Genomic DNA, 26,820 nt, shown 5'->3' with positions numbered 1-26,820 from the left:
GCCTTCTTGAAAAAGAACAAATTAAGCCAAAAGTAAAAGTGAAGTTTGGGTCCTTCGTGATAACAAAAATTACAGAAACAGGGAATTCGTGTTGTTTCTATTTCTTTCCCTTTCCAATATGTGCATAATTCTGACAGATGTTAGTGGATAGGATTTTTGGTGGTATATCACAGTGACATACAATTGATGCTACTCTTGGTAACATTTTATTCTCATCATTTTTCACTTAAGGGTGTTAAAATATTTTGTTATTTTATAACACATTTAATAACCCAGTTGGAGAAGAAAGCAGATCTGTTTTGGGCTTACACAATATTGCCTGTTTAATTAAAAATGACTTTTTTTTTTCCTTCAAGTTGGTCCAAAATCCTTACATCACTGTACGCAGTGACGGGAGTCTCCATGTTGAAAGAGCTCGGCTGCAGGACGGGGGCGAGTATACTTGTGTGGCCAGTAATGTTGCTGGAACCATTAGCAAAACTACCACTGTGGACGTGCATGGTAAGAGGCGCACCCATCATAATTCTTTCCAAACCATGTTCAAAGCTGGGTTCATATCTTTAAATCAAATAACTCTGTTCTTCTAGTTTTAAGAAGCAGATATCTTTCCTAATTGTTATTCTTAACAAAAAGCCTTATTTCTTGAACAATATTTACATTGTTAAGCCTGTTTCCAGATTTCCCTTTTCTGTATATACAAAAGGACATTATTGGGAGTCACTTGTTGAGTCTCTCCAGGGGCTTTTGTAAGTGGTTTCTTAATTGATAAAAGTGAACTCAGCTCTCAAAGAGTTATGTTTAAAAGTACATTTTAATTTCAGGAAAGCTGAACTTACTGTGCCATCCAAATTGCCTCCTCTTCTCGGATTGTGGCACAAGCATTTTCTTACTAATGACCCCTTTGTGTGTTTGCTAGAAATGACCTAAACTTTTCTAAAGGCCACTTCATGTGCTCCAAACAATCTTTTTGCGTGTTAAATAACTTAAAGGTCACAAATAAAAAAATCCAGAAACCATCTTTTTTCCATTCGTGAGTAACCGTTACCAACTTTTTACATCTCAATAAATAACAGCTTCATAGCTTAAGAAATTGTCGTAACTTCTTTTGTGTATCTCCTTTGAAGACTTTGCTTTTTAAAGTGTCGTATTAAAAACTAGCTCTGTGTACAGGGATAAAAGTAGAATAGAACATTTGTTTTTAGTAGTTGATTCAGTCTTTTTTAGGGCCTGGATTGGAGAATCCAGTAATTTCCAAGTTTTGCTTGTTCTGTTGAAATTTTCAGTGGATACAGGACATCTTTTTAATGTGTGCTTCTCATTGTAAATAGCGTCTTCTACCTCTTTCAGTCCTATACCAATCTTGTACCAATCTCCACCAACATTATGTGAGATATTCTTGAAGAAATACCAAAGTAACATTAAATGAGTTGAGTAAATACATAATGTCAAATTGGGTATAGCTGTGTTTAACCATTTTTTAAAGAAGATCAGTCCATACATTTTGCAGAGGGTGCTTATGGACCAGTTTGAGAGTCTACGGTAGAAATGCATTCATGTCATCTCCCTTTGGCATCTAGCAACTGCCTAGAATATTGTGTTGAGAAGAATTCTGATATCAATTTTCACTTGGGTGAAAGAGTGACATGATTAGTTGTGATGTCTGCCAGATCCAAGGAGTATGGAGAAGGCAGACGAACCAATGATGTGGTTTATCAAGATGCAAAAAATTTTACCAGTTAAAAGTTTAAAAGGTCATTTCACAACATCGTTTCATCCATCTTAGGCCAAAATGAGTAACTGATTTAGTTAATAAGATTAAGAAAAATTAACCCAGCATTTGACATGAACTAAACCAAACAGCTATTTAGAGGACAGATTTGCCTTTGAGTTGGATGTGATCCAGTATCACAAATTCTGTATACCTCTGTATTTATGTTAATTTCATCACTCTGCCTCTCCACTTTTAAGAGTATTTATTATATCCTGAGATAAACCATAATGGAAAAGAATATTTAAAAAAGAATGTATATATATATATATATATATATGTATAACTGAGTCACTTTGCTGTACAGTAGAAATTAACACCACATTGTAAATCAAAGGCTCTCAAAGAATTCTTAGAAGAATTGAATTAACGAATGCCCATATAAATATGTGCAAATTAAAATGACAAACTATTTAATTGTCATGTTGATTTACATAGATTGACAATCTGGAAAGAAAAACTCTTCCATACTCAAATGTCATCAGATTTGAAAACCGTTGCCTAAATTTGCCACTTGCCTTTATAGCTGTCGAACTGAATATGTATTTAAGAAAATGACTTATTCCATGTTGCCATAAAATGACAGCAAAGTTGAAAGTTGACTATTCCATGATGATTCTGGAAATTAAATTTCTCACTTTAGAGAGTAGCCTGACATTCTTGTCTATGGCTGGGAATTTACTGCCAATTCTTTAAGAAGATATGATCTAAAGAATAATCCCAGCCTTAGGAAAATACAAGGATGTAGCAAAGCTCATCTAAGCCTTTCAAAAGGAAGCTTTTGCACTGAGGTCTCTGGTTTCTCTTGTTCTGGCAAACTTCTACTCCGGGGTAGCTGGGATAATTCTAGAGAAATTTGACTTAAAAACAAGAGCCACAGTGAGTGCTTGAGCTCTAGGGAACAGCTCCAGTCTCATCTTTCTGGGGGAAGGAAAGGAAATTCCTGGTATATATTGGGCTTTCATTACGTTCCTTGCGCTATGTTAGGTACTTTCACGTATGGGAGCTTTTTTTTTTTAAAAAGATTTATTATTTATTTATTTATTTATTTAATTTATTTTTTTTGGCTGCGTCGGGTCTTAGTTGCGGCATGCGGGATCCTCGTTGAGGCATGCGGGATCTTTTGTTGCAGCGCACAGGCTCTTCGTTGTGGAGCGCGGGCTTCTCTCTAGCTGTGGTGTGCAGGTTTTCTCTTCTCTAGTTGTGGTGCGTGGGTTCCAGAATGCATGGGCTCTGTAGTTCGTGGCACACAGGCTTCTCTCTAGTTGAGGCACCCGGGCTCAGTAGTTGTGGCACGTGGGCTTAGTTGCCCTGTGGCATGTGGGATCTTAGTTCCCTGATCAGGGATGGAACCCGTGTCCCTTGCATTGGAAGGCAGATTCTTTAACATTGGACCACCAGGGAAGTCCCTGGGAGCTTCTTTAATCGAATTCTTTATTTTGAGAACATTGAGTATTGATAATTTTTTGTATGCAAGTTGGTTATGATGAACAGATATATACAGAATAGAATGATGAAGTCTTCCCTTTCCTTTTGCTTCCAATCATATAATGTCAATTCTTTAGTTGCTTTCTAAAGTCAAAAGATATGCATTCTTAGTGAAAAATATTGACTGGGCTTCCTTGGTGGCACAGTGGTTGAGAGTCCGCCTGCCGATTCAGGGGACGCGGGTTCGTGCCCCGGTCCGGGAAGATCCCACATGCCGCAGAGCGGCTGGGCCCGTGAGCCACGGCCGCTGAGCCTGCGCGTCTGGAGCCTGTGTTCCGCAACGGGAGAGGCCACAACAGTGAGAGGCCCGCGTACCGCAAAATATATATATATATATATATATATATATATATATATATATATATATAGACTTAAAATCTTGTATTTTAGACTTTTAAATGTAAACTCCTGAGGCCTTTCAAGCTTTACTTTTGAATTCCTTTTACGAAAATAGATTCTATTTTCGAGGTTAAATTTAGTAGCTTGCTAAGTGATTCTTGTGTATAGACAGGCATTTAATCTGTAGTGGTTAAACAGTCCATTTCTCTGGAGGTGAGGTTAAGTCAGCTCACTGCAGCTTAATGGGGTAATGGAGAATGGTGTAAGATATGTTAAGTGTGTAACTGTAGTTCTAGCTTGAATTTCCTGAAAATACGATTTCCTTCAGTTCTCTCTTATTTTTGTTAGGAAAATCAACTTAATTTACTACTTGATTTTAAGTGTTTATTAAATTCTTCAGATTGCAACTATTTTATTTACTTTATCACACTCCCTTACAAACTGCCATACGTTTCTAACAGAAAAGGTTGTCTTTGCTAGTTTTTAGAAATATTCGTATATCCTGAAAATGTTCAACTTTAGACTCGTGAGGCTAAATGGAAGGACGGGTGCTCAGATTCTGCATATTGCTTCCTTTTCCAGTTCTGCCAACCATTCAGCATGGACAGCAGGTACTCAGTACCATTGAAGGCATTCCAGTAACTTTACCATGCAAGGCAAGTGGAATTCCCAAACCATCTATCATCTGGTCCAAGGTAAATGACATATCTAGTGATGTTTGTTAATATGTGTTGCTACAACAGTATTTGAATATTTTCATACATGGAACTTGTCACTGTACCATAGAACCTTACAGAAAGGAAAACCCATAGTCATACATCTTAGAAGGGACCTTAAAATGTCCTTAGTTCATTCAACTACTTGATGCTTAAATAGTATTAACACAACAGTGAACACTAATGCAGCACATTCTTTGCGCCGGGGACTTTTCTAAGCACTTCACATGTTGTAGCAGATCCTTTTTTACTCCTTGCCACATCCCCTAAACCCTTTTGACTTAAGCTCAGCTCTGGTGGACTGCTCCATGCTCTCTGCCAGGGTCACTCTTCATGCATGTACCTCTCTAGTTTGGGGACTCAGGGCTTTCTCCAAAACCCCACAAGGCCACTTAGCCTGCTGAGTGGTCAGGGAGTACAAGAACATTAAATCCTGGGAGAGGGAGGTGTCCCATATAAATGTCCCCCTTCTCATCTATCAGAAAAATCCTTCTGGGGTGCATCTACATAGTTTCTCAGAGGGCCCCGAGCACACTGAGCTTATAAGCCCAGCCACGGAGGAAATCAGGGCAGTGAAACCCTTTATTAGCTTTCCTTCCTTCTTGCCTAACTTTCCAACTGTCCTCTTCAAGCCCCTGGGAATCACTTTCCAAGTAAACTTCCTGACTCCAAATCTTTATCTTGGACTCTGCTCTTCTGGAAGCCAAAATAAGACACATAGATGAACTCATTTATCCCCCTCAGTATCCCTGTCGTGAAGTTCTCTGGCTTTTCCTTATGTTCTTGCAGTGAGGAAAGAAGGACTTCCTTCTTCCATTTCCTGAGCCATGAAGGTGGCATATTTTCTGTAGATTAAATCTGGTAGAGAGAAGGTAATATAAAATGGTGGCATAATAATGAAATATGGCGTTTGTATATTTAGGGTCACAACCAAAGTATTTTGTCATAACATCTAATTTTATACTTCTAAAAATCTCTGAAATATAGAGAAGTTGGTTTTGACATCCGTAAATTAAATTGAAAGATTAAGATTTCTGCATCCTGGGCACAAAAATATGGTGGTGAAGCGGATCCCCCAAACTGCACAGTCTCTGGTACTGAGTAGAAGCTTAATGCGTTTTAGGGAAATGTAAAAATGAAATCTTCTTTACAGGATGGCCTTTGAGCTGGGATCATGCACAGAAGTTAAGAGTTTAGGCCCCCAAGCCTGCCTGCCTGGGTTCGAGTTCCAGTTCTACCACTGACTGACTGTTTGGCCCTGGGCAAGTTACTCTGCCAAGCCCCCAGATTTAATGCTGTCATCTGTAAAACAGGGGTTGTAGTAGTTCCTACTCATAAGATTGTTGTGAGCATTAACATAATTAATTCATGTGAAGTGCTCAAAACGGTACCTGGCTTAGCATAAACACTCATCCCATCTGCTGCTACCTCATGCTCTCCACTTCTTTTTTTTTTTTTTTTTTTATGGCAGTACACGGGCCTCTCACTGTTGTGGCCTCTCCCGTTGCGGAGCACAGGCTCCGGACGCGCAGGCTCAGCGGCCATGGCTCACGGGCCCAGCCGCTCCGCGGCATGTGGGATCTTCCCGGAGCGGGGCACGAACCCGTGTCCCCTGCATCGGCAGGCGGACTCTCAACCATTGCGCCACCAGAGAAACCCCATCCCCTCCACTTTTAAGTAGCTTTGGAATGAAGGGGATCTAGTTTGGTATGAAGAAATGTCACCTTTGCATTGTTTGTTTAATTTTTCTTACAAAGAGCTTTCTTCAAATTAGCATTCTTTCAATCTAGTATTTTCCCCTTCAGAGATTTTTTTCTTCCTCTCTTTTCTTCCAGACATTAAGTCACTCCTTTATTATCTTAAAAAACACTTTTTGCTCTGTGTTGTTTTGCAGAAGGGCGAGCGGATTTCCACCAGCAGTGCTAAGTTTTCCGCAGGGGCTGACGGAAGTCTATATGTGGTGTCCCCTGGAGGTGAGGAGAGCGGGGAGTACGTCTGCACTGCCACCAATGCAGCCGGATACGCCAAAAGGAAAGTGCAGCTGACTGTCTATGGTGAGAGCCCTCGGGGAGGAATGTTTTTCTTTGACGCTGTCTGTCTGCCAAAACTCACATTTCTCTCCCAAATAATGTTACTAGAGGGCTGTACCCGTAAAGTGAACTGCTTTTCCAAGTTTATAGTTTTGTACAAAAAATGCATTTTTCCTGCCAACCAACATCTCCTCTACTTAGATTCTGATTTAAAGGGAGAGGAATTGTATAGCCTTTCGGAAAAATTTTATGGTGTTTTCCCAAGGAGTACGCTTATGTCACCCAACCCTCTTTAGAAACACCACTTAGTTAAAACTTAGTTAAAACAAAGCCAAACCTCAGCTATATCTTGGTTAGTGCTCTGCCTTGAGGGGTTGCTTTTACAGATGCTAGATTCCAGAAGGGCATTTCAGCCGACCTCTGCATTGTGTTCTGAAAGAAGGAGCTAAAAAGGAAAACTTTCTAGTCCTTTTCCTTTAAGCTCTCACGATGTGTGTTAATGGAAAGCTTTAGATACGTCCTGAGACTTTGGAACAAACAGCATCTTTTTGCAAATTACTGAAGAATATTAGTAGTCCCCATTTTAGTGTGAATTAAAGTGTGCTTTGTTTTCAATGTACTGTTTCCCTTTCAAAACTTGTGTTTATTTTAGTAAGGCCCAGAGTGTTCGGAGATCAACGAGGACTGTCCCAGGATAAGCCTGTTGAGATCTCAGTCCTTGCAGGGGTAGAGGTGACACTTCCATGTGAAGTGAAGAGCTTACCCCCACCCATAATTACCTGGGCCAAAGAAACCCAGCTCATCTCGCCATTCTCTCCAAGGTAGGGGACCTGGGATGAATCGAAACATGTGAAACATAATCTCTTGGGACAGGTGACTGTACTTGTTCAGGTTTTCAAATGTCTCAAAAAAAAAAAAAAACTTTTAAATTTGAGATAATTTACACGTACATTCGAGCCTACAGAAAATATATATACCTTCTAAGTCATTCTTTAATAGCAGAAATGCTAACACCCAGCTTTGACATAATTTCCCACTGGTGCATTCTACAAGGTAGTTATGAAAATGGAGTGGATTTGTATGTAGATCCTGGTTAGCACAAAGGGCATAGTATAAAATTCCAGTAATCCCAGATGAGCAATAAAACACAATACATTCTCTAATATCTAGGATTTGACTTTCATTAGATGACTGTGTAAAAATCTTCTTGATTGAACTTAAACCCTTATACAAATAAAGGCCCACTGAAACAATATATTTGATAGGCTAAGTGACATGGAAAGCAGAATGCCAGAGCCCTTAAGAGCGCAACCTTTGTTGCCATGCTGATGTGAGTTTTAATTTACCTCCACCACTTAAAGCTTACCTGAAACTTAGGCAGTTTTTTTCAGTGGGCCTCTTTGAACCTCAGATTTCTTGTTTATAAAATGGGTATAATACCTGAAAGGATGATATAAGATAATGTACATTCCATATCCCGTCTCTGGTTCTCAAAGAATGGTAGCAGTTACTGTTTTAACTCAACATCATGCCAGAAGTTACTGGCGGAATAAGAATTACAGTCTCTAGCTATTGTCTGTTAGACTTGTTGATGTATGGTTATGAAGCTATAAATTCATGCCACAGTAGTTTCCCTACCACTGGTGAGAAAAAAAGTAAACAATTAAGAACTACTTTACTATTTGTTTGAAAAAATATTTGCCTCGAATAGTTTTGAATAGAAGAAATACCACATTTCAGATAAAGTTGAAGTTTCATTGTTCCCCTCCTCAGTCATAATCTCTTTTCTCCCTTCCCAGGGGCACAAACACTGACACAGACTTGGTGTATATCCTATGCATACATCCTTAAATAGTATAGAATATTGTTTTCTCTGTTTTTAATTTTGTTTTGTGTACTTGTTTTCAATTTACCATTGTAACATGTTCTATATTATTATTCTACTGCTTGCTTTATTGAGTCAACATTTAGCCATTTTATACATATATTCAGTTTATTCATTTTAACTACCATATACATATTCTACATTTTATTTATACATTTCCCTGTGTATGGACATTCATGTTCTTGTTTGTTTTGTCTTTCTACATTTTCTTCTTTTCTTTTTCTTGGTTTTAGAAATGGCTTTTCAGGGAATATCTTTTTTTTTTTTTTTTTTTTTTGCGGTACGCGGGCCCCTCCCCGCTGTGGCCTCTCCCGTTGCGGAGCTGTGGCCTCTCCCGTTGCGGAGCACAGGCTCCGGACGCGCAGGCTCAGCGGCCATGGCTCACAGGCCCAGCCGCTCAGCGGCATGTGGGATCCTCCCGGACCAGGGCACGAACCCGTGTCTCCTGCATCGGCAGGCGGACTCTCAACCACTGTGCCACCAGGGAAGCCCATCAGGGAATATCTTTTTATCTCTCTTTGTATGCATATGCATGTTTCTTTGCGACTTGTACCTAGAACCCCAATTTCTAGTTAGAATGAATTACTGTTTTCACCTTTGTAGACCGTGCTTAACTGCCTTCTGAAGGGGCAATCCTGATTTACCTTCCATCAACAGAATATAAGTGTACCTTTTGCCACATTATAATCACTGCATGGTGTTGACTGACTTAAAATTTTTTGCCATTCGTCTGGATGTGAAATGGTGTCTTGCAACTGTCTTGCTTTTCACGTGACTGAACTCTAGTGAGCCTGGAATGTTTTCCCTTGTTTGTTGGCCATTTGTGTTATCTGTGAATTGCCTCTTTAAACCTGCTGCAATGTACTGGTGACTTGTTTCTCTTTTTCTTATTGAATGTAGAAATTTGTTTTTTTTGTTCTCAATAACAATCCTTTGTTTGTTGTACGTGTTGAAAATATCTTCTCTCAGTCTACTCCTAGCCTTTCAGGTTTATGTATGGTGTCTGGTTGTACAGAATTTAAAAATTTCTATGTAGCTCAAGGTGTTAATCTATTATTTTTTTAGATTTCTGCTTTAGGAAGATCATAAACAGAACTCCAATGTTTTATTGCAATTTTTAAGTTTGTTTTCACATTTTGGATTTTAATACATCTGAATTTTTATTTTGTGTGTGGTATTAGGTAGTGCTCTAATTTTATTTGTTTATTTTTCCCATGTGGAGAGCCACTTGCCCAGCACCATTTTGGAATAGTCAGTCCTTTCCTGACTTTTTGTAACACCATCTCTGATATTGCATGTTGAGTTCTCATACATGCTTAAGTCTTTTTTTTGAAGGGGGGGGGTTCCATCTTTAACTGTTTATCTATTTGTCTGTCTCTGGGCCCATAGCACACTTTATTTGTCTTAGCTTACGAGAAATCTTGATAGTAAGTAGGTCTATTTGACCTCCTCCCTGTTAAAGCTATTTTAGTACAATTAACATAATAACATTTTTATATGTAGATCTGGTTTACCTAACTATATAAGAGGAATATATTCAGTATATATCTGAGAATGGCATATATACCTTTTTTTGCCTTTATTTTAGGATACTAAACTTTTAAATGAAGCATTGTAGAAAAAAGCAATAATGTGTTCAGAGTATATTTAAAGTTTATTAAACTATACATTTGCTTTGTAAAGTTGCAACTTAGCAAAGCAGAGAGATGTACAATTATTTGACGATGTCAGGCCCTTACATTAGATTTAAATGTAAAAGAAAACTGATTTGGTATTTGTAAGAACATCATACAGAATACACAAGACAATTTTGATAATTATGAAAATTCCTGACTTTTAAGGTGTATAGAAATGACATTATAGATGGGAGAATGGTTTGAAAAAGAGCTTGCAGAGTAGTAATTTCACATTGAATTGTAGCTGCATAGGGGATATTTAAATCCTCATACTTTATGGTCTACTCTCTGGTTTCTTTCTTTTAGACACACGTTCCTTCCTTCTGGTTCAATGAAGATCACTGAGACCCGCGTTTCAGATAGTGGGATGTATCTTTGCGTTGCCACAAATATTGCTGGGAACGTGACTCAGTCTGTTAAATTAAATGTCCATGGTGAGTTTTGAAATGAAGGCATATGCTATGGCATATACTGGCCACAGGGAGACCTATTGTCCCAGTTTCTTTGATAATTAACCTCAAATTGTATAGAGAGTAATTATAGAAAAATTTTCTAAAATCTGAGACTTGTGATTTTCTTTCAATTACTCTGAAATCTTTATCTTCCCTCTGTAAACAACTCTCCCCTTTTTCCTCAGATGCACAGTATTAAAATTTTGGATCTCTGTTTTACTAGATGTCTACAGTCACTTATGACTATTGTTGATACACCATAAAAAGAGAAAATGTGTTTAGACCGGTGGCTTTTTGTTGAAGTGAATGTGAATGCCCAAGGAAGAACTTAATAGCATGTAAATGGTCATTTTCAATGTTTATAGAGCTCAGCCACTGAAAACATTCTGCTCCTGGGATTCTTTAACTACTTTAAAACTCTCTAGGTAGTCTGCTTTCTTCTCTCAATTTGCCGTAGTCTATCTATTGATAATTACTCATTCATTCAACACATGCTTAGTGAGCGCGTACTGTAAGCCACACATTCAAATATCAGAAGAAATTTTCTCAAATAGTTTTGACCTGATTTCACTCTCAGATCAGTCACTGCAGTAGCGTCCTCTTGACTGTGGGATATGAAATCCAATGAGAGTTCTGTCATTTACTAGCATTAGGCATATTACCTTCCCTCTTCTATATTTAATTTTCTCTTTCATAAAATGATGATAATAATACAGGCATATCTTGGAGATATTACTGTTTTAGTTCCAGACCATCTCAGGAAGGCAAATATGGCAATAAAGTCAGTCACACAAATTTTTTGGTTTCCCAGTGCCTATAAAAGTTATGCTTACACTGTACTGTAGTCCATTAAGTGTGCAATAGCATTCTGTCTTTTAAAATAATGTACATACCTTAATTTAAAAATACTTTATAGCTAAAAAATGCTAACCGTCATTTGACAATGCAGGGTTGCCGTAAAACTTCAATTTGTAAAAATTGCAATATCTGTGAAGTGCAATGAACCAAAGCACAATAAAATAAAATAAAGTATGCCTGTACTATCAAACTTAAAAGTTTGTTGTAAGGGAAAACCTTTAGAATATACTGGTTAAATATTAAGTTTTAACAAAAGGACAGAGGAATGGGGTTTGTTAGGGAAGTAAAGTACATAAATTCTAATCATATTCTTATGAGTCAACTTGATTCTATAGTTCATAATGCTTGTATGTGGAACGCAATACTACTTGCCAGTGTTTTGATAAATTATCTCATTTAAATTTCTGAAGGAATGTAGATAAAGGGAAATAATAGAGGGTTTATCTTGATTTTCTTCTCTGAAATTAACAAAAGCTTTTATTAGAAATATTTCATACTGTCTGGCTAAACCTTCCACAAAGAGAACAAAAACTAAGAATACATGGAGAGAAATGCTTTTTGTTTTGCTCACTTAGATGCTAGAAATTAACTGGATTGCCATTTAAGAGGGCTTTAAACCTTAAGTTATTTACATATTATAAGAAATCTGACATCATTAAATGCTTACTTTTCCTCGAGTTTGGAATGAGGAGTTTTATATTCATTATTTCCCATAACCCTTGCAGTGTATTGGTATTGAAGAGGTTATTTTGCCTAGATTATCAAGGAAACAGGCCTCAGGAAATTCACTGAATTGCCCTAGATCACACAGCTAGTTAAGTGGCCTGAGCCTGGATCCAAATGCTGAGATTATTCCACTTTCTTATGCTGCCTCTTGGTAAGGAGCTCTCATTTAAAGTGAGAAAAGGAGGAATTTTTTAAAACTTGGATTATTAATACTCAGTTGCTGTTTCCAGTGCCTCCAAAGATACAGCGTGGCCCTACAGTTATGAAGGTCCAAGTTGGTCAAAGAGTGGACATTCCATGCAGTGCTCAAGGGACACCTCTTCCTGTAATCACCTGGTTTACAGGTGGAAGCGCCATTTTGGTTGATGGACTGCAGCATATTAGTCATCCAGATGGAACATTCAGCATCGACCAAGCTGTGCTCTCCGATGCTGGCATATATACATGTGTCGCTACTAACATAGCAGGCAGTGATGAGACGGAGATAACGCTACATGTCCAAGGTGATTTTTGGCCTAGGAAAATATTTGTACAGTGAGCGAAAAACCCTGGAGTCTATACAGAATATATAGTCTTGGATGGTCTTGGATCACTTTCAGAAGATTTCTATATAACTTTTATGACTCTCTAGTTAACTTTGAAAGGAGAATGATTCCAGAAAGAAACGAAACTATACATTACAAAACTGTTTACCTTTGAAAATGGAGTCGCCCTGGATGATGTAGACAGTGGAAATAATCCTAGATAAGTGCCCCACCCGCTATTTTTGGTTTGGAAGAAATTGTGGGCAGAGTGGGTTGGAGTAGGATTTACCTCACAGTGGTAATTTGCACTCAATATTAATCCCTAGAAATCGAGGTCCACTGTTCCCTGTAATGATGTAGGCCTTATTTTGAGGGTTTAAATATTAATCCTTGGGGACTTCCCTGGCGGTCCAGTGGTTAGGGCTCCAAGCTTCCACTGCAGGGGGGCATGGGTTCGATCTCTGGTCAAGGAACTAAGAACCTACAGGCCACGTGTCACGGCCAGAAAAAAAAAAAAAAAGATGAATCTTTACTCCTTCAAGCAACAGGTGTTTATCAAGTTCCTGACAGGCGTCTGTCATGATCTGGGCAGTGAGGAGGAAATAGTGACAAAGGTAAAACACCTGCTCTCGTGAGCGGTTCTGTAAGTAGGCAGAAAGCAAGCAAGTACAGATCGTGAGACGTGCTGTGTAGAAAATTAAAATAGGGTGATGCTCCCAGCAGTTGGCTACTTTAGATTGAATTGTCGTGTAGGACTTCTCTCAGGAGATAATGTTTATAGTGAAATCTTGTTGACTGGCGGGAACCAGCCATGTCCAATCAGGAGGAAAAGCACTCCTCTCAGAGAGGATACCATTGCCAAGGTAGGAATAGAGAAGCAGGTGTCATACTTAGCCTCAGAAGAGTTCGATATTGCCCAAGGAAAGCCTGTGATAATGCATTTCTTTTTCTAACAGAACCACCTACGCTGGAAGATCTAGAGCCTCCGTATAACACTCCATTCCAAGAAAGAGTGGCCAGTCAACGCATTGCATTTCCATGTCCTGCAAAAGGTGTGGAATACTCGGACACATGGGCATTGGCATAATGTTGTATTCTTCCAGAATTCTATATTGAACCCCAAACATCATAAAATTCTACTTGTCAGTCCTCGTTATAACATTTGGGCATAATGGAAACTAATCCCTCTTTCAAATAACAACTAGGTTGAATAGGTATTTTTCCCTCCCAGGTGTTTTATTTCCTTCACTGGAAATACCTTCTGTTTTTTCAAACTTGCCTTATCTAGCATGTTTTCCAGGTCGTTCATGCTTTTCCTGTTACTTCTTGTAGTTCATTGTATTTTTGACAAGAATTCTCTTTAAAATGTGACAGATAGGGCTATTCAAACTTTGCATATTTATCTCAGTCAGGGGTATAAATTAGGGCAATCCCCTTGTTTGTTCTAGATACTTCTTTTCTAAAAACCTCTTTCTAGATTTATCCTCTACTGGTAATTCTGGAGCCGGGTTGTAACTTGGCTCTCTGATGCTTGTCCAGACTCCTTCTCTCCCTGAATTTCTGGGTTTTCTATCCCACCATGTTTCCTGGCAGGAGATTGTTATTCTCTCTCCTCTAGAGGATGTGAAAAAGGCAGTGTCACTATCACCTTACTCTGGATGCCCAATAGATGGTTAAGAACATCCTTTCTTTCGCATATGCGTTCATCTGCAATGACTCAAATGAGTCTGTAGCAGTTCTGGCAAAGACCAAGCAGTATTCTTTTTGTGACCTCCTGGAGGGCTCCATGCCACTGGTAGCATTAGTGCTCCCACATGTAACTCTTAACTCTCCTGTCCCTGGAGACAGTGGCAGTTGAAGGTCCTTAAGGCTGTCTCTGTTACTGTAGCAAGATTTTGCCTCTCTTAACAGCATTAAAAGAAAGATAACTTTAACAAGATTTTCAGATATCTAAAGAATTGTCAGTAACTATTCCTGGAGCCAGTGGGGAGGGAGGCAAGGCCTGGAGAAGGATCCTTGAGAAAGGTTTACGTTCAGCTGAGTTCTGTGGGTGCTTACTACTGATGGAGCCCTGCCAGTGGCACTATTGCTCAGTACTCTCCGCTGAATCCCTGACTCCCAAGCTGGCTTGGACTTCCCTTTTCCATTTTGAAATACCACCTCTTCCTAGTACTCTATTCTCACCGGGGATAGAATTCTTGAGTTCATTTAAAATAGCTAGATGCCTTTTCATTTTATTTGCCATGAATTTCATCTTGACCATGGTTGTTCTACCATTTAGAAATAAAATAGAACACAGTTTCTTTCTTTTGCTTGTTCATTTACTTTTTCATTTATTAACTTAACAAATATTAATTGAGAAGTTTGAGAACCACATAAAAGAATGAGTAAGATGTAAGGAAATGATTATAACCCCCTTTTTTCCTTGACAACATGAACAACTGCAGTCCATCAGTTTTCTCTTCTCTTCCTCATCAGTCAGCATCTTACTATGAGGATGATGAAATAGGCGAATATTTTTGTTTTGTTTTTTCCCATAAGTATAGTCATTTTATTAGTTCATAGTCAATCACAGTCATTTTTATAATTCCTTAACTCAATTTGAGTTTAACCTAAATGACACATTCTATGTATTCCTGCCATTCTCTTGTACTTAGATATATGACCATTCTTTAATATTTTTATTATGCTTTAATATAAGATTATTAGCCATTTCTTATACAATTATATTAATTTTATTGAATGTGCTTTTTTGATTTTTATAGAGATTAAGTAAAATGTGAAAGTACTTAGAATAGTACCTGGCACATTGTTTGCTAAATAAATACATTCTTATTATAGAGTTTACTGTTTGTCTATTTCAGGTACGTCCTTTTGGCTCCATTATGCATTTTAAGATGGTTTTTATCACTTTCATTCATGAGTTATGTAACTTCCATTCACTCTCTTGGTCATAAATAAATTGAGGAAAGCAGTTCTGCTCACTGCTTTCTCAGCTTTCTTTTCAGTATAAAAAGTCAAGAAATAATCTATTGCCCTCTGTTTAACAGAATGGGATCCCCAGAAGATGTGTGGATAGTAGACGTTCCTCATCTCTGCTCTATCAGGCCTGTTTAAAATGTGACTTATGAAGCATCATTTCTGTACATCATTTATGTACTCTGAGCAATCTTCATGTATATTCCTCTGATAGCATCTTGTTTTTGCTCTTCCTTTATTTTCATCCAAAAACTCTCCCCATTTCTAGTCCATTTAATTAATATAGCTTTTTTCCCCCACTAGCAGCATAAACTCACTCCAGAAAATGTTTTGCTTTGCTTACTGTCATCTGAATGTCTTGATAAAAACAACTTTAATCAAATGCTACACTACAAACCATACATCTTTTAACACTGATCAGGAATTAGAGGCATTAAATACCATAATCTCGTCAAAATCCCATGCCAGGAGCAGTATCTTCAAAGAAGCATAGTACCTAAGGGTACATGTTATAACCATAACAAATTTTATTTCTCCTCAGGATATTTGCTATTTAATAGTGACTTCTAATTTTGTTGTAAAATATCACAAAGCTTTAATTTCTTATTTAGGTACCCCCAAACCAACCATCAAATGGTTGTGGAATGGTAGAGAGCTGACAGCCAGAGATCCTGGTATTTCTATATTAGAAGATGGTACATTGTTGGTTATTGCTTCTGTTACGCCATATGACAATGGGGAGTACATTTGTGTGGCAGTCAATGAAGCAGGAACCACAGAAAGAAAATATAACCTCAAAGTCCATGGTAAATACAGATAGAAATGCTAAAATCGTGTAACTGAATATGTGACATTTTCAGATTCTTTTATATATGTTATTCTTTCAGTCTAGTGTTATTTAATATTTATGTGAATAGACGTGTTATCGACCAGAAAAGTAGTGGTCTAACTGCCTTTATTGATTTATTTTTTATCACTGAAAGTTCAAATGGTAGAAAAAGATACAAAGTCAAAAGTCCCCTGGACCTGAGCTAAGCCATCTGCTTATCCTCCCTATGGGCAGGGAAAGTTGTTAGGTATATATGTGTGTGGATGTATCTTCCCAGAGATATTTTTATGCAAAAATGAAGAAATATGAATATATATTTCATCCTCTTTTTTTTTACATACAAAAAGCATTTATAGTAGACCATTATATACATTACTCCACACCTTGCCTATTTCATTAAACACTCTATCCTGGGGATTATTCAATATTCCTAACTCTTATTTATGCCTACCTAGCATCCCACCATACCAAGATTTACTTAACTTTCTTCTAGTAATGATGAGCATTTGGTTTGGTACCATTTGTTTACTATTCTAAGTAATGCTTCAATGAAATCATGTATATACGGCACTTTGCACGTCAAAGGATAGTGCATTTTGAAATTTGATGGATATTGGCTTCCAGAAACACTGGGCAATATTCATTCTCATCAGCAAAGTAGTCTCACATAACTTGAGACTCTAGCAGTTTGCATTCTGAGTGGTATGTGAAATAAATAGGATCTCCCTTAAATTTATCCTTAATTCAAAACTCTAAAATAATAATTAAAGTAAAAATTCAATGAATTACTTATAAATATAGTGGTCAAGACTCTTCATTTCATAATAAAAGCTGTCTTAAGTATGACCAGCCTTTCTAGCTATCAAGTATCTCAGAATTTGCTTTCTAAAGTCCTTTGGAAAGAAACTTTGTATATAATATTTATTTAAAACTAGCTAACTACAACTTCTCACTTTTTGCAGTTCCTCCAGTAATTAAAGATAAAGAACAAGTAACAAATGTGTCCGTGTTGGTCAACCAGCTGACCAGTCTCATTTGTGAAGTTGAAGGTACTCCATCTCCCATCATTATGTGGTATAAAGATGATGTCCAGGTAAATGGAGACATCCAAATATGCATAGGTCCTTGCCTCTCCCTCTGAAGTAAATCATTCAAATGTGACTTTCTTATTAATAATAGTATAAAAATTTTACTTCAAATTTTAATTATGCATTTTTATTAGGATTGGAAATAACACTGACCCTTTTGGCCTTAAAAGGTGACTGAAAGCAGCACTATTCAGATTGTGAGCAATGGGAAGATATTAAAGCTCTTCAAAGCCACTCCAGAGGATGCAGGAAGATATTCCTGCAAAGCAATTAATACTGCAGGCACTTCTCAAAAGTATTTTAACATCGATGTGCTAGGTAAGGAAAACATTCTTTTAAAAAACTGCAGTTCAGATGCATTTCTTATATAGGACAGCATTAACTGTATTAAAGAGTAAAGAGATGAAAAATAAATTGATAGGAGAAATATCATTCATTTTATTCTATTATTATTTTTGTCTTTAATATTGGTTAATCAGAACCATGTGATATAGAAAGTGTATAGGTATTTGTTATTATCATATAGCGATGTCTATGGGTACTTGGTACTGTCTTGTACAGAAAATACTAAATTACTGCTCTTGTTAGTTTCTCTAATGATGTGGTCAGGAAATTCGTTGGGAAGTAACTATACAGGATGATGCACAGTAAAATTCATTCATGTTGCCAACATCTCCTAAAGCTGCTAGGTTGTACTTGAACTGAGGAAGGTAGTAAATTCGCCCTCCCCTGCATTCTAATTAATTCCTATAACTAAACAATCTCAGCCCTGATTCTAATTAAGTGGGGAGAATGCTGAGAATGGGTAGCAGCTGTAATAAATTGGGATTTAAAACATTTAAAATGTTTTAATCATAAAATTTCTATAAGTTTAGTTTGTGAGATTATATTTGCTTATTAAAATTTACTTTGTGATAAAATGGCTTCCTTCCTTTTCAATGTTTTGCTCCTCGAAAGGGCATATGATTTGTAAGTCTGGAGTGGAAGGGAGGTCTGGGAATGATGCTGCATTAGAATTACCGTTCGTAAACTGCTAAAACATAAAAGTTCTCTCTCCCATAAGTCTTCTCAAAGCCTGAAGTACTTTGAATTTCCTCTGCTAAAATTACCATTATTGTATTTAAGTATAGGTTATAAAAACCAAGTGATCTTTTCTATCATTAGTCTCATCGGCATTATTTCTCTCGGCACTCATTTACTCTCATGACTTTGACTGCTGTCTGTGCACTGATGACTCCCACATTTTTATCTCCAACTCAGACTTCTTCCCTGAGCTCTCAGGTGATATATCTGCTCTCCTCTACAATATCTTGGCTTGAATATCTCAGTGGCATAGAAAACTGACCCCCATCATAGTGACCAGCACCTCCATCCATCCACTTGCTTCTGACACAACCTGGTGCTCATTCTTCCTACCTCCCTCTCCCTGACTCTGTAAATCTGTCTACATCCTGTTAAATCTGCTTCTTAATTCCATGTTAATTATAATTTATAAGCTGAATTAATGTAATAGCCTCCTAACTACTCCCCTTCATCCAGTATTTGCCACTGGAATCTGATCTTCATTCAGAAGCCCGTGTGGTCTTAAAACAAATTTGATCACAGCCCTCCCTTATTGAAACCCTTTAATGGCTGATCATTGCTCTGAAGATTAAGATCAAGCATGGTAGTGTGATATAAAGGGGGAGGAGTCAAAGACCAGGGAAGTTTATGGGAGCTCTTTAATATGCTTTATAATTCTGAGAATAAAAACTAGTACAATCTTTTCACATTATATCTCATTTACAATTTTAGCATAGGAGCCCTTTAAAAGAGACAAGGGTAATATATGTCCAACAGCACTATGATAGAATTTAAACATTATAAGTTTGTCATTGACTATGTCATTCATTATCTAAAACGTATAGCAGTAGTAAATTTCATTATATGAGCTTGACTGCTCATTTATATTCTAAACTCCTTTTGTACATTGATTTAATACTCCTCAAAATGAGTTCTTTACTACTATAATTCTTCCAAGTAATTGTCTTGCTATCAAATCTTTCATGAACGTGTTCCTATGTTTAAATTTGACATTTGGGTCTGCAGATGTGATATGAAAGGGATTATTTTATGCTATTTTACTTTTAACATTAAGATCTTGTTGAAATATTATAGAAATCATTATCTTCTCTCACTCCCCACTCTTTTTGCTAAGTCATAGATTTTCATGATAAAATGTCTTTGTTCAAGTCCCACCCACCATAATAGGCACCAGCTCCCCAAATGAAGTCTCAGTTGTCCTCAACCAGGATACCACCCTTGAATGCCAAGTCAAAGGCACTCCCTTTCCCATTATTCACTGGTTCAAAGATGGCAAGTGAGTACCTCTTCTGTATTTGTTACAAGGATCTAATTGTTTGGAAATAGATGTGGATTTTCCCCCTCTTAATTATCTTACCACATAGAATATTATTAAATGAACATGAAGGAAAAACAATATTGTTCAAAAATGGCCTCAAATTTATGAATTTATGAATTGTAGGACTTCATAAATGCTGGGAATTTATTTTAGAGACACAGAGGAACTCACATTTATTATACACTAAATATACACTAAGGGCTAAGAATGAAAAATGCAAGATCCAAGTACAGAGATAATCTTGTCTTTACATGGAATTGTTTGAATTATTAAAAAGGAAAACTTGCTTATGACAGCAAGATGCATGCTTAAGCTAGTTTAATATATGGTCAAAAAGGAACAACCACAAAAGAGCAATTAGATGTTTCTCTTGGCCCTTGTGTATTATTATAATTTCTGAAAGCAGCTGTCTAAGACCTAAATAGCAAAGAGTAAAGGTTTTCAGTGTATAAAATAAAGGATTGTGTAAAAACTTTTTATATGTCAATAAGAAAGACAAACAACATAGAAAAATGTGTGGAGGGTATAAACAGCCAATTAAGAAGTTATATAGTTAATCAATAAATATATTAAAAGATGCTTACCTTCGGGCTTCCCTGGTGGTGCAGCGGTTGAGAGTCCGCCTGCCGATGCAGGGGACGTGGGTTCGTGCCCCGGTCCGGGAAGATCCCACATGCCGCAGAGCGGCTGGGCCCGTGAGCCATGGCCGCTGAGCCTGCGCATCTGGAGCCTGTGCTCCGCAACGGGAGAGGCCACAACAGTGAGAGGCCCGCGTACCACACACACACACACACACACACACACACACACACACACACACAAAAAGATGCTTATCTTCAATAATTTGGAGAAGGTAAGCAAAATAATATGATTTTGTTTTTCATAGGTTAGTTTGGCAAGAAAAAGTAGAGGTTCGAAAAATATCAAGTGTTGGCTTAGAGTATGGGAAATCAGGATATAGGACTCTGATGGGACAATGTAAATTAGTACTCTGAAGGGCAATTTGTTGATATCTATTAAAATTTAAATGCTCATATGCTATAATGTAGCAATGACACTTCTGGTGTCTAGGACAGGGAAGCCGGTCATCTGTTCTGCAGGAAGGCTTGACTCCCTGAATACTCCCTGAAACACTGTGAAAGCAGAAAAGTGAAAACTGCTTAAAGCTTGACATTGGGAGAGAGGATAGATGACGTATGGCATTGTCTTATTATGAAACACTGGACAGCAATTCAAAAGAGTAAGATCAGGCTATATGTACCAAAACTATCTCCATAGCTATTGTCAAGTGAAAAGTAGAACAATAATACAATACCATTTATGTATAACAACTTTAGATTCCTCTAGCAATACATTTATGGGTGAAAAATGTTTAGAAAAATATGTGGAAGAACACAAACTAAACTGACAATCGTTAAGAAGTCTAGAGAAAAGATTCACATTGGGGTAATACAAGGAGACCTTTTCTTATTATAATGGTTTTTTGTTTGTTTCCATTTTTTGTGTTACTTGCATAATTAACAATCAGTGAAAGTTTTAAAGTTACTTAAATTTGAGTAGCATTATCAAGTATTCCACTTCTTTAAACAGTTAAAATGCATTAAAATAAGGTACTTTATTCTCTTAGCTTTAGAGAACTTAAAAGAGTCATGCCAAGGAATAGTATGGGATGCTACCACAGAAAATTAAATGTGTTTCCATTTAACCTTGTAGTCTGATTGGTGGCTTATTAATATAGCAGTGCATCTATTTATCATGGGGCTAGTTCACTTCAGCTTTTTAAAAACTGGCTATGGGTCTTCCTGAAAGAAGATCAATGGATTTTAAAGGCATGACTCTTAGGATATCATAGACTCTAATTACCATGATGTTTTAAGTATTAAATAAAGCTGCTGCCAAACATAAAGTAAGCATTTTATAGTAGTTAGTAAATGACTCCGTATAGTAGAAGAAGACTTCCTTGACACATATATATATATGAGCTGCCTTTGGGGTAAATATCTTTCAGTATTTATGATTATAAAAGCATTTATATTTATTACAATATCTACTTTTTAGGAAAATTGGCATGATCATTGTCTTTAGTAAGTAATAACCATTCATTCTATTGTAAATATTTTTCCAGGTGTTATAATATTAGTTTACAAATAATATTGCTTAGCTTGAAGCTCCTGTACACTTAGTTTTTCTTTTCTGAATGATGGTAGAAATTTCGGCTTTGTAAACCAAAAAAAAAAAGTGGGGGGATGAATGAAAGAAACTAAGTTTTGTATTAATATTATTCAACAATTTAAGTTTGAAATGAAGTTCAATTTAATAATTTAATATTATTCAGTTAATTTAAGTTTAAGTGAAGTTTTGTCTCAGAGTGATAATTATCTACTTTCATTAGTAAAGTGGTTTAATAATTCTGTTCTTCTGAACAGAAGTACTTAATCATATCATTGTATTTTTTTTAGATTCATACTAAAAAACTCAACTTTGATTCATATTTTTAAATTCATATGATTGAATGATTTTTGTTGTGATTAATAAAAGAGAAAACATTTAGGATAACAAAAATGGGCCCATGGAATAAAATTTTACTTTTTCTAGGCCTTTATTTTTGGGAGACTCTAATATTGAAATTCTAGACAAAGGACAAATTTTACATTTAAAGAATGCACGAAGAAGTGACAAGGGACGCTACCAGTGTACTGTGTCTAATGCAGCTGGCAAACAAGCCAAGGATATAAAACTGACTATCTATAGTAAGTGTGACGTTCTTATGCTTTTTACTGTTATTACCAGTTCTCATTATACATGAAAATCAGGGTTCGCTCTACTGTTAACTGCTCTTTGATTCAATACAAGTAATTTGGAATGCTACTTACTTTAAAAGCAAAAGCCCATTTTCTTGTGTTTTAGGCTAGAACATTGCATCCAATTTTAATGTATTTTATCATTAAGTATGGATTTCTTCAAGGGGTCTAGTGATTTTCATATGACCTCACTTAAGAGGTCAAGTATGCCCTGATTTGTTAGTATAAGATAAATCAAATGTCTGTATCCCTAAAGGGGTTTTTAAAAAGCTCTAAAAAGAGTAGAGATGCATGAAATAGAATGAAGATGATGGTATGAGAACAACTCAATTATTCTATTTTCATTGCATCTTGGCCTTTATTCAGACCACATGGTAATATTTTAAATGTTTTAGGCTGTGCTGCTATTTTCTCTCGGTTAAGTCCCCATCAGAGGTATGTAGCCCTCATTTCACTAAAATTCTCAATATCCCCTGAGGAAGGTGACTGCCAAAGTCATTTATTTTTTATGCCAGGAGCCGTAGGAAGGCACTTGAACATTATGTTGCAGGCACAAAGAATTGCATGGTAGAAAGGAATAGGACTCATTAGGCCAGTCATGCTTATTGTGGCTCTACTTCCTGCACTATCTTCTGCTTTGTGTAGCGTTTGACACTCAAGGAAAGTTTAGATACCTCAGGAATGTCACTTCCTTGTAGGATCTTCCCAAACCAAACCAATCACGTCATCACTCTCTATTACGTTGTCCTAGTTTTCTTTATAGCACGGATCACTGTCTGATAGTTTAGTTGCTTACTGATGGGTTTATTTACTTATCTGCTATTTCTCTCAAAGGAAGCTAAACTTCATAAAAGCAGGGCCTTGTTTTGCATGTTCTCCACTTTAATGTCTGATACACAGTAGCTCTCAAGAAATACTTGCTCAGTGAATGAATTGTCTAGTGATACACTGTTCAGTATGGTAGGCACCAGCCACACATGACTGTTGAGCACTGGAAATGTGGCTAGTCCAAATTGAGACAAGCTGTAAGTATAAAATACACACCAGATATCAAAGACTTAATATGGAAATATAATGTAAGATACCTAAGTAATAATTTTACGTTGATTACATCTGAAATGAGGATATTTTAGATATATTGGACTAAGTAAAATGTATTATTTTCCTACTTTTTAATGTGGCTACTAGAAAATTTTAAATTATATATGTGGTCTTAATTATAATTCTGTTGGACGGTGATGGTTTGAGTCATGGATGTAGAAAACAAACTTATGGTTACCAGAGGTTAGGTGGGGAGGATAAATTGGGAGACCGGGACTGACACATACACGCTACTATGTATAAAACAGATAACTAATGAGACCCCACTGTATAGCACAGGGAACTCTACTCAGCACTCTGTAATGGCCTATATGGGAAAAGAATCTAAAAAAAAAAAACAGAAAGAGTGGATATATGTATATGTATAACAGATTCACTTTGCTGTACACCTGAAACTAACACAACATTGTAAATCAACTATACCCCAATAAAAATTTAAAAAAACAAAAGGAACTTGGGCTTCTGAGGTAAGTGGACTTGGGTTCAGACCCAGCTTCTGCCACTTACTAACTTTGCAACTTTGGACAAATTGCCTGACCCCTCTGAGCTTCGGTCTCATCTATAAAATGGGGATAATAATAGTACCTACTTAATAATATTATTGTGAGGATCAATTGCTAGATACTTTATATTTCCCAGCTTACAGTAAAAGTTCAATGAATATTATTCATTTATTATTATCTACTTAGTGATTGTATTGTCTTGCAACTTGAAATATATGTGGAATCTGGCTTGATTTCTATATAACTTCACTGAATTGCAAATTTCCCTTTTTTAATGTTAGTTGTCTTTATATAAAGTTCAAATAGCTTTCTTGAATCAAAGAAATTTTATTTAATGCAGGCTTTTAAATCATTTCTTTCTACAAATAGAAGCCTGTGGAAGAAATCAGTCGTGAACAGACATGTATTCCAAAAAACAGTAATGTTACTGAAAGATTAGCTGTACAGGCATCCAAGTTAAACAAAAGTGGTATTGCTACCATTGGCCTCCTACCAGAACCAACCTTTTGAACAATAGGTGCAATATTTCCCCTAAGCTGTTGAATAGTTTTCTCTACATTGTTGTATTGTTGCCAAAGAATGTGATGAATACGTTTTGGTGATTCAATAAGACTCCTATTTCCATAGGAGTTGAGTTCTTTCATTTCAGATTTTCTTGTTCATTTGGTATGATGCCCTAAGGCACTGAGAAGAGAGGGCTTTGTAATGACTAAACCTTCTTAGATTGTCTGAGATGAAAGGCACTGTAACACTGTGAAGTTTTAAGTATTCAGTAATTCAGGAAATAATGCCACTTCCTCTCTAGCAAGCTTGTCTGCACCTCTGAGTGGGTAATCTTAAGCTTATTTTGTTTCGCTTGTGAAAATGCTTTTATTCCTAAGAATAAATGAAACAGCTGCCATACTTGGGCTGTGAGAAATATTTATATAGATTTCAGGTTGAGAATGTGGTTCATAATGCAGTTTATTCATTCATTTTCTTTATTTACATACTAACATGAGGAAAAAGCAGGTGGGTCCGATGCATCTGAAAGGCAGAAATGCACATTGTGCCTGAATTAGGGAAGAAATGGAGACAAAATATGATGAAAAATAAAAGAGATGGAGGGGAAATGGGGGGTGGGGAATGAATGTGAAAAAAAAGGAAATAAAGAGCTTTTAATAACCTATGGGGAGACTGCAGATTCATAGCCAGTAGTTCTGAAGCAAAGATTTTTAACCTGCAGTCCGTGCATAAGTTTCAGAGGTCTGAGAGTTTCCCCAAATGGTGTAAAAGTCTTTGAGTGTATATACATGGTACATTTTAATGTGCAGTGGGTTCATAACATTTACCTGTAACACCCTTCCTCAAACAGAAGTACAGGTCTCATAAAAGTATACATGAATTAAATTGAAACAGGAAGAAATATTTATCTGGAAGATTTAAACAGTAGATGGTTTATTGTTCTGCTTTCAGCTGGAAATGTTCTTTGAGTAATTTTTTCCTCAATTTCATAAATACAAACTTTTAAAATGAACTCTTTTCAATACAAGTGATATTCCTTTGTAAAGCATTCATGGAGGGTAAGGGGTTGTTTGAACCTATGTTCTTGACTTCATTTATTTAATTTAATTTAATTTGTTTATTTTTATTAGTTTTTATTGGAGTATGGTTGCTTTACAATGTTGTGTTAGCCTCCACTGCACAACAAAATGAATCAGCCATACATATACAGATATCCCCTCCCTTCTGGACTTGCCTCCCATTTAGGTTACCACAGTGCATTAAGTAGAGTTCCCATCTGTTTTTGACTTCATTAATGTATCATCCAACTAATTAGGCTAGCCAGTTTATTTAGACAATTTCAGCTCAAAATTTGATGTATGTTTCCAGATTCCATCAGTAGGCTCAAATCAAAATTAAAATTTAAAGTCTGAGGGCTTCCCTGGTGGCGCAGTGGTTGAGAGTCCGCCTGCCGATGCAGGGGACACGGGTTCATGCCCTGGTCCGGGAAGATGCCACATGCCGCAGAGCAGCTAGGCCCGTGAGCCATGGCCGCTGAGCCTGCGCATCTGGAGCCTGTGCTCTGCAACGGGAGAGGCCACAACAGTGAGAGGCCCACGTACTGCAAAAAAAAAAAAAAAAAAAAAATTAAAGTCTGAGTAAAATGTTCGTTCTTAAGATTTCAAAATGGTGGCTTGAATTGAAATTAATTAATTATCTATAGCAGGACTTGACAAACCTTTTTTATAAAGGGCAAGTTGGTAAATATTTTAGGCTTTGCAGACTGTGAGGCAAAATCAAGGACATTATGTAGGTACTTACATAACAGAATAGAAAGAAATGTCTACCAATTGTTTATTCATGATATTCTATTTTTCTGGTAATTTTAAAAATTGTAAAATTTGTTGTAATACAAGTCTACTAATGAGAATGGATTTCTTTTGGAGTGATAACATTTTACTTAATTAGAGTTCAAAGTTAATGATTCCTGTCACCAAAATTAAATGCAGATGTTCATCTGTTAATACTGGTATGTAATGAGATTTTATGTATTTCATTTTTGAAAATGTCTTTTCATTCAGATACTGTAGATACTGTCAAATACTAATATCATTTCACAAACATAAGATTTTAATTGATCATATTCATTACTTGAAAGGCATTTGCAGGATTC

The 26,820-nt window shown here is 36.7% G+C and overlaps 1 protein-coding gene across 1 annotated transcript in view; it reads left to right on the top strand.

The window, feature by feature from the left end:
* HMCN1 (hemicentin 1) overlaps positions 1 to 26,820 on the top strand; it is a 522,545-nt gene that overhangs the window by 259,373 nt on the left and 236,352 nt on the right. The window contains exons 19-30 of the mRNA XM_033853373.2: positions 357 to 501; positions 4,178 to 4,290; positions 6,206 to 6,365; positions 6,994 to 7,162; positions 10,209 to 10,336; positions 12,169 to 12,441; positions 13,419 to 13,514; positions 16,053 to 16,247; positions 17,233 to 17,363; positions 17,529 to 17,676; positions 19,591 to 19,717; positions 22,355 to 22,509. Of these exons, the coding sequence (XP_033709264.1) occupies positions 357 to 501; positions 4,178 to 4,290; positions 6,206 to 6,365; positions 6,994 to 7,162; positions 10,209 to 10,336; positions 12,169 to 12,441; positions 13,419 to 13,514; positions 16,053 to 16,247; positions 17,233 to 17,363; positions 17,529 to 17,676; positions 19,591 to 19,717; positions 22,355 to 22,509 (1,840 nt within the window). The remainder of the gene's footprint in view (positions 1 to 356; positions 502 to 4,177; positions 4,291 to 6,205; positions 6,366 to 6,993; positions 7,163 to 10,208; positions 10,337 to 12,168; positions 12,442 to 13,418; positions 13,515 to 16,052; positions 16,248 to 17,232; positions 17,364 to 17,528; positions 17,677 to 19,590; positions 19,718 to 22,354; positions 22,510 to 26,820) is intronic.

Source organism: Tursiops truncatus, chromosome 1 (assembly GCF_011762595.2).
Source record: "Tursiops truncatus isolate mTurTru1 chromosome 1, mTurTru1.mat.Y, whole genome shotgun sequence".
NCBI classification, from domain to species: domain Eukaryota; kingdom Metazoa; phylum Chordata; class Mammalia; order Artiodactyla; family Delphinidae; genus Tursiops; species Tursiops truncatus.
The sequence above is the reverse complement of the archived record's forward strand: the minus strand, read 5'-3'. Positions and strand labels throughout refer to the sequence as shown.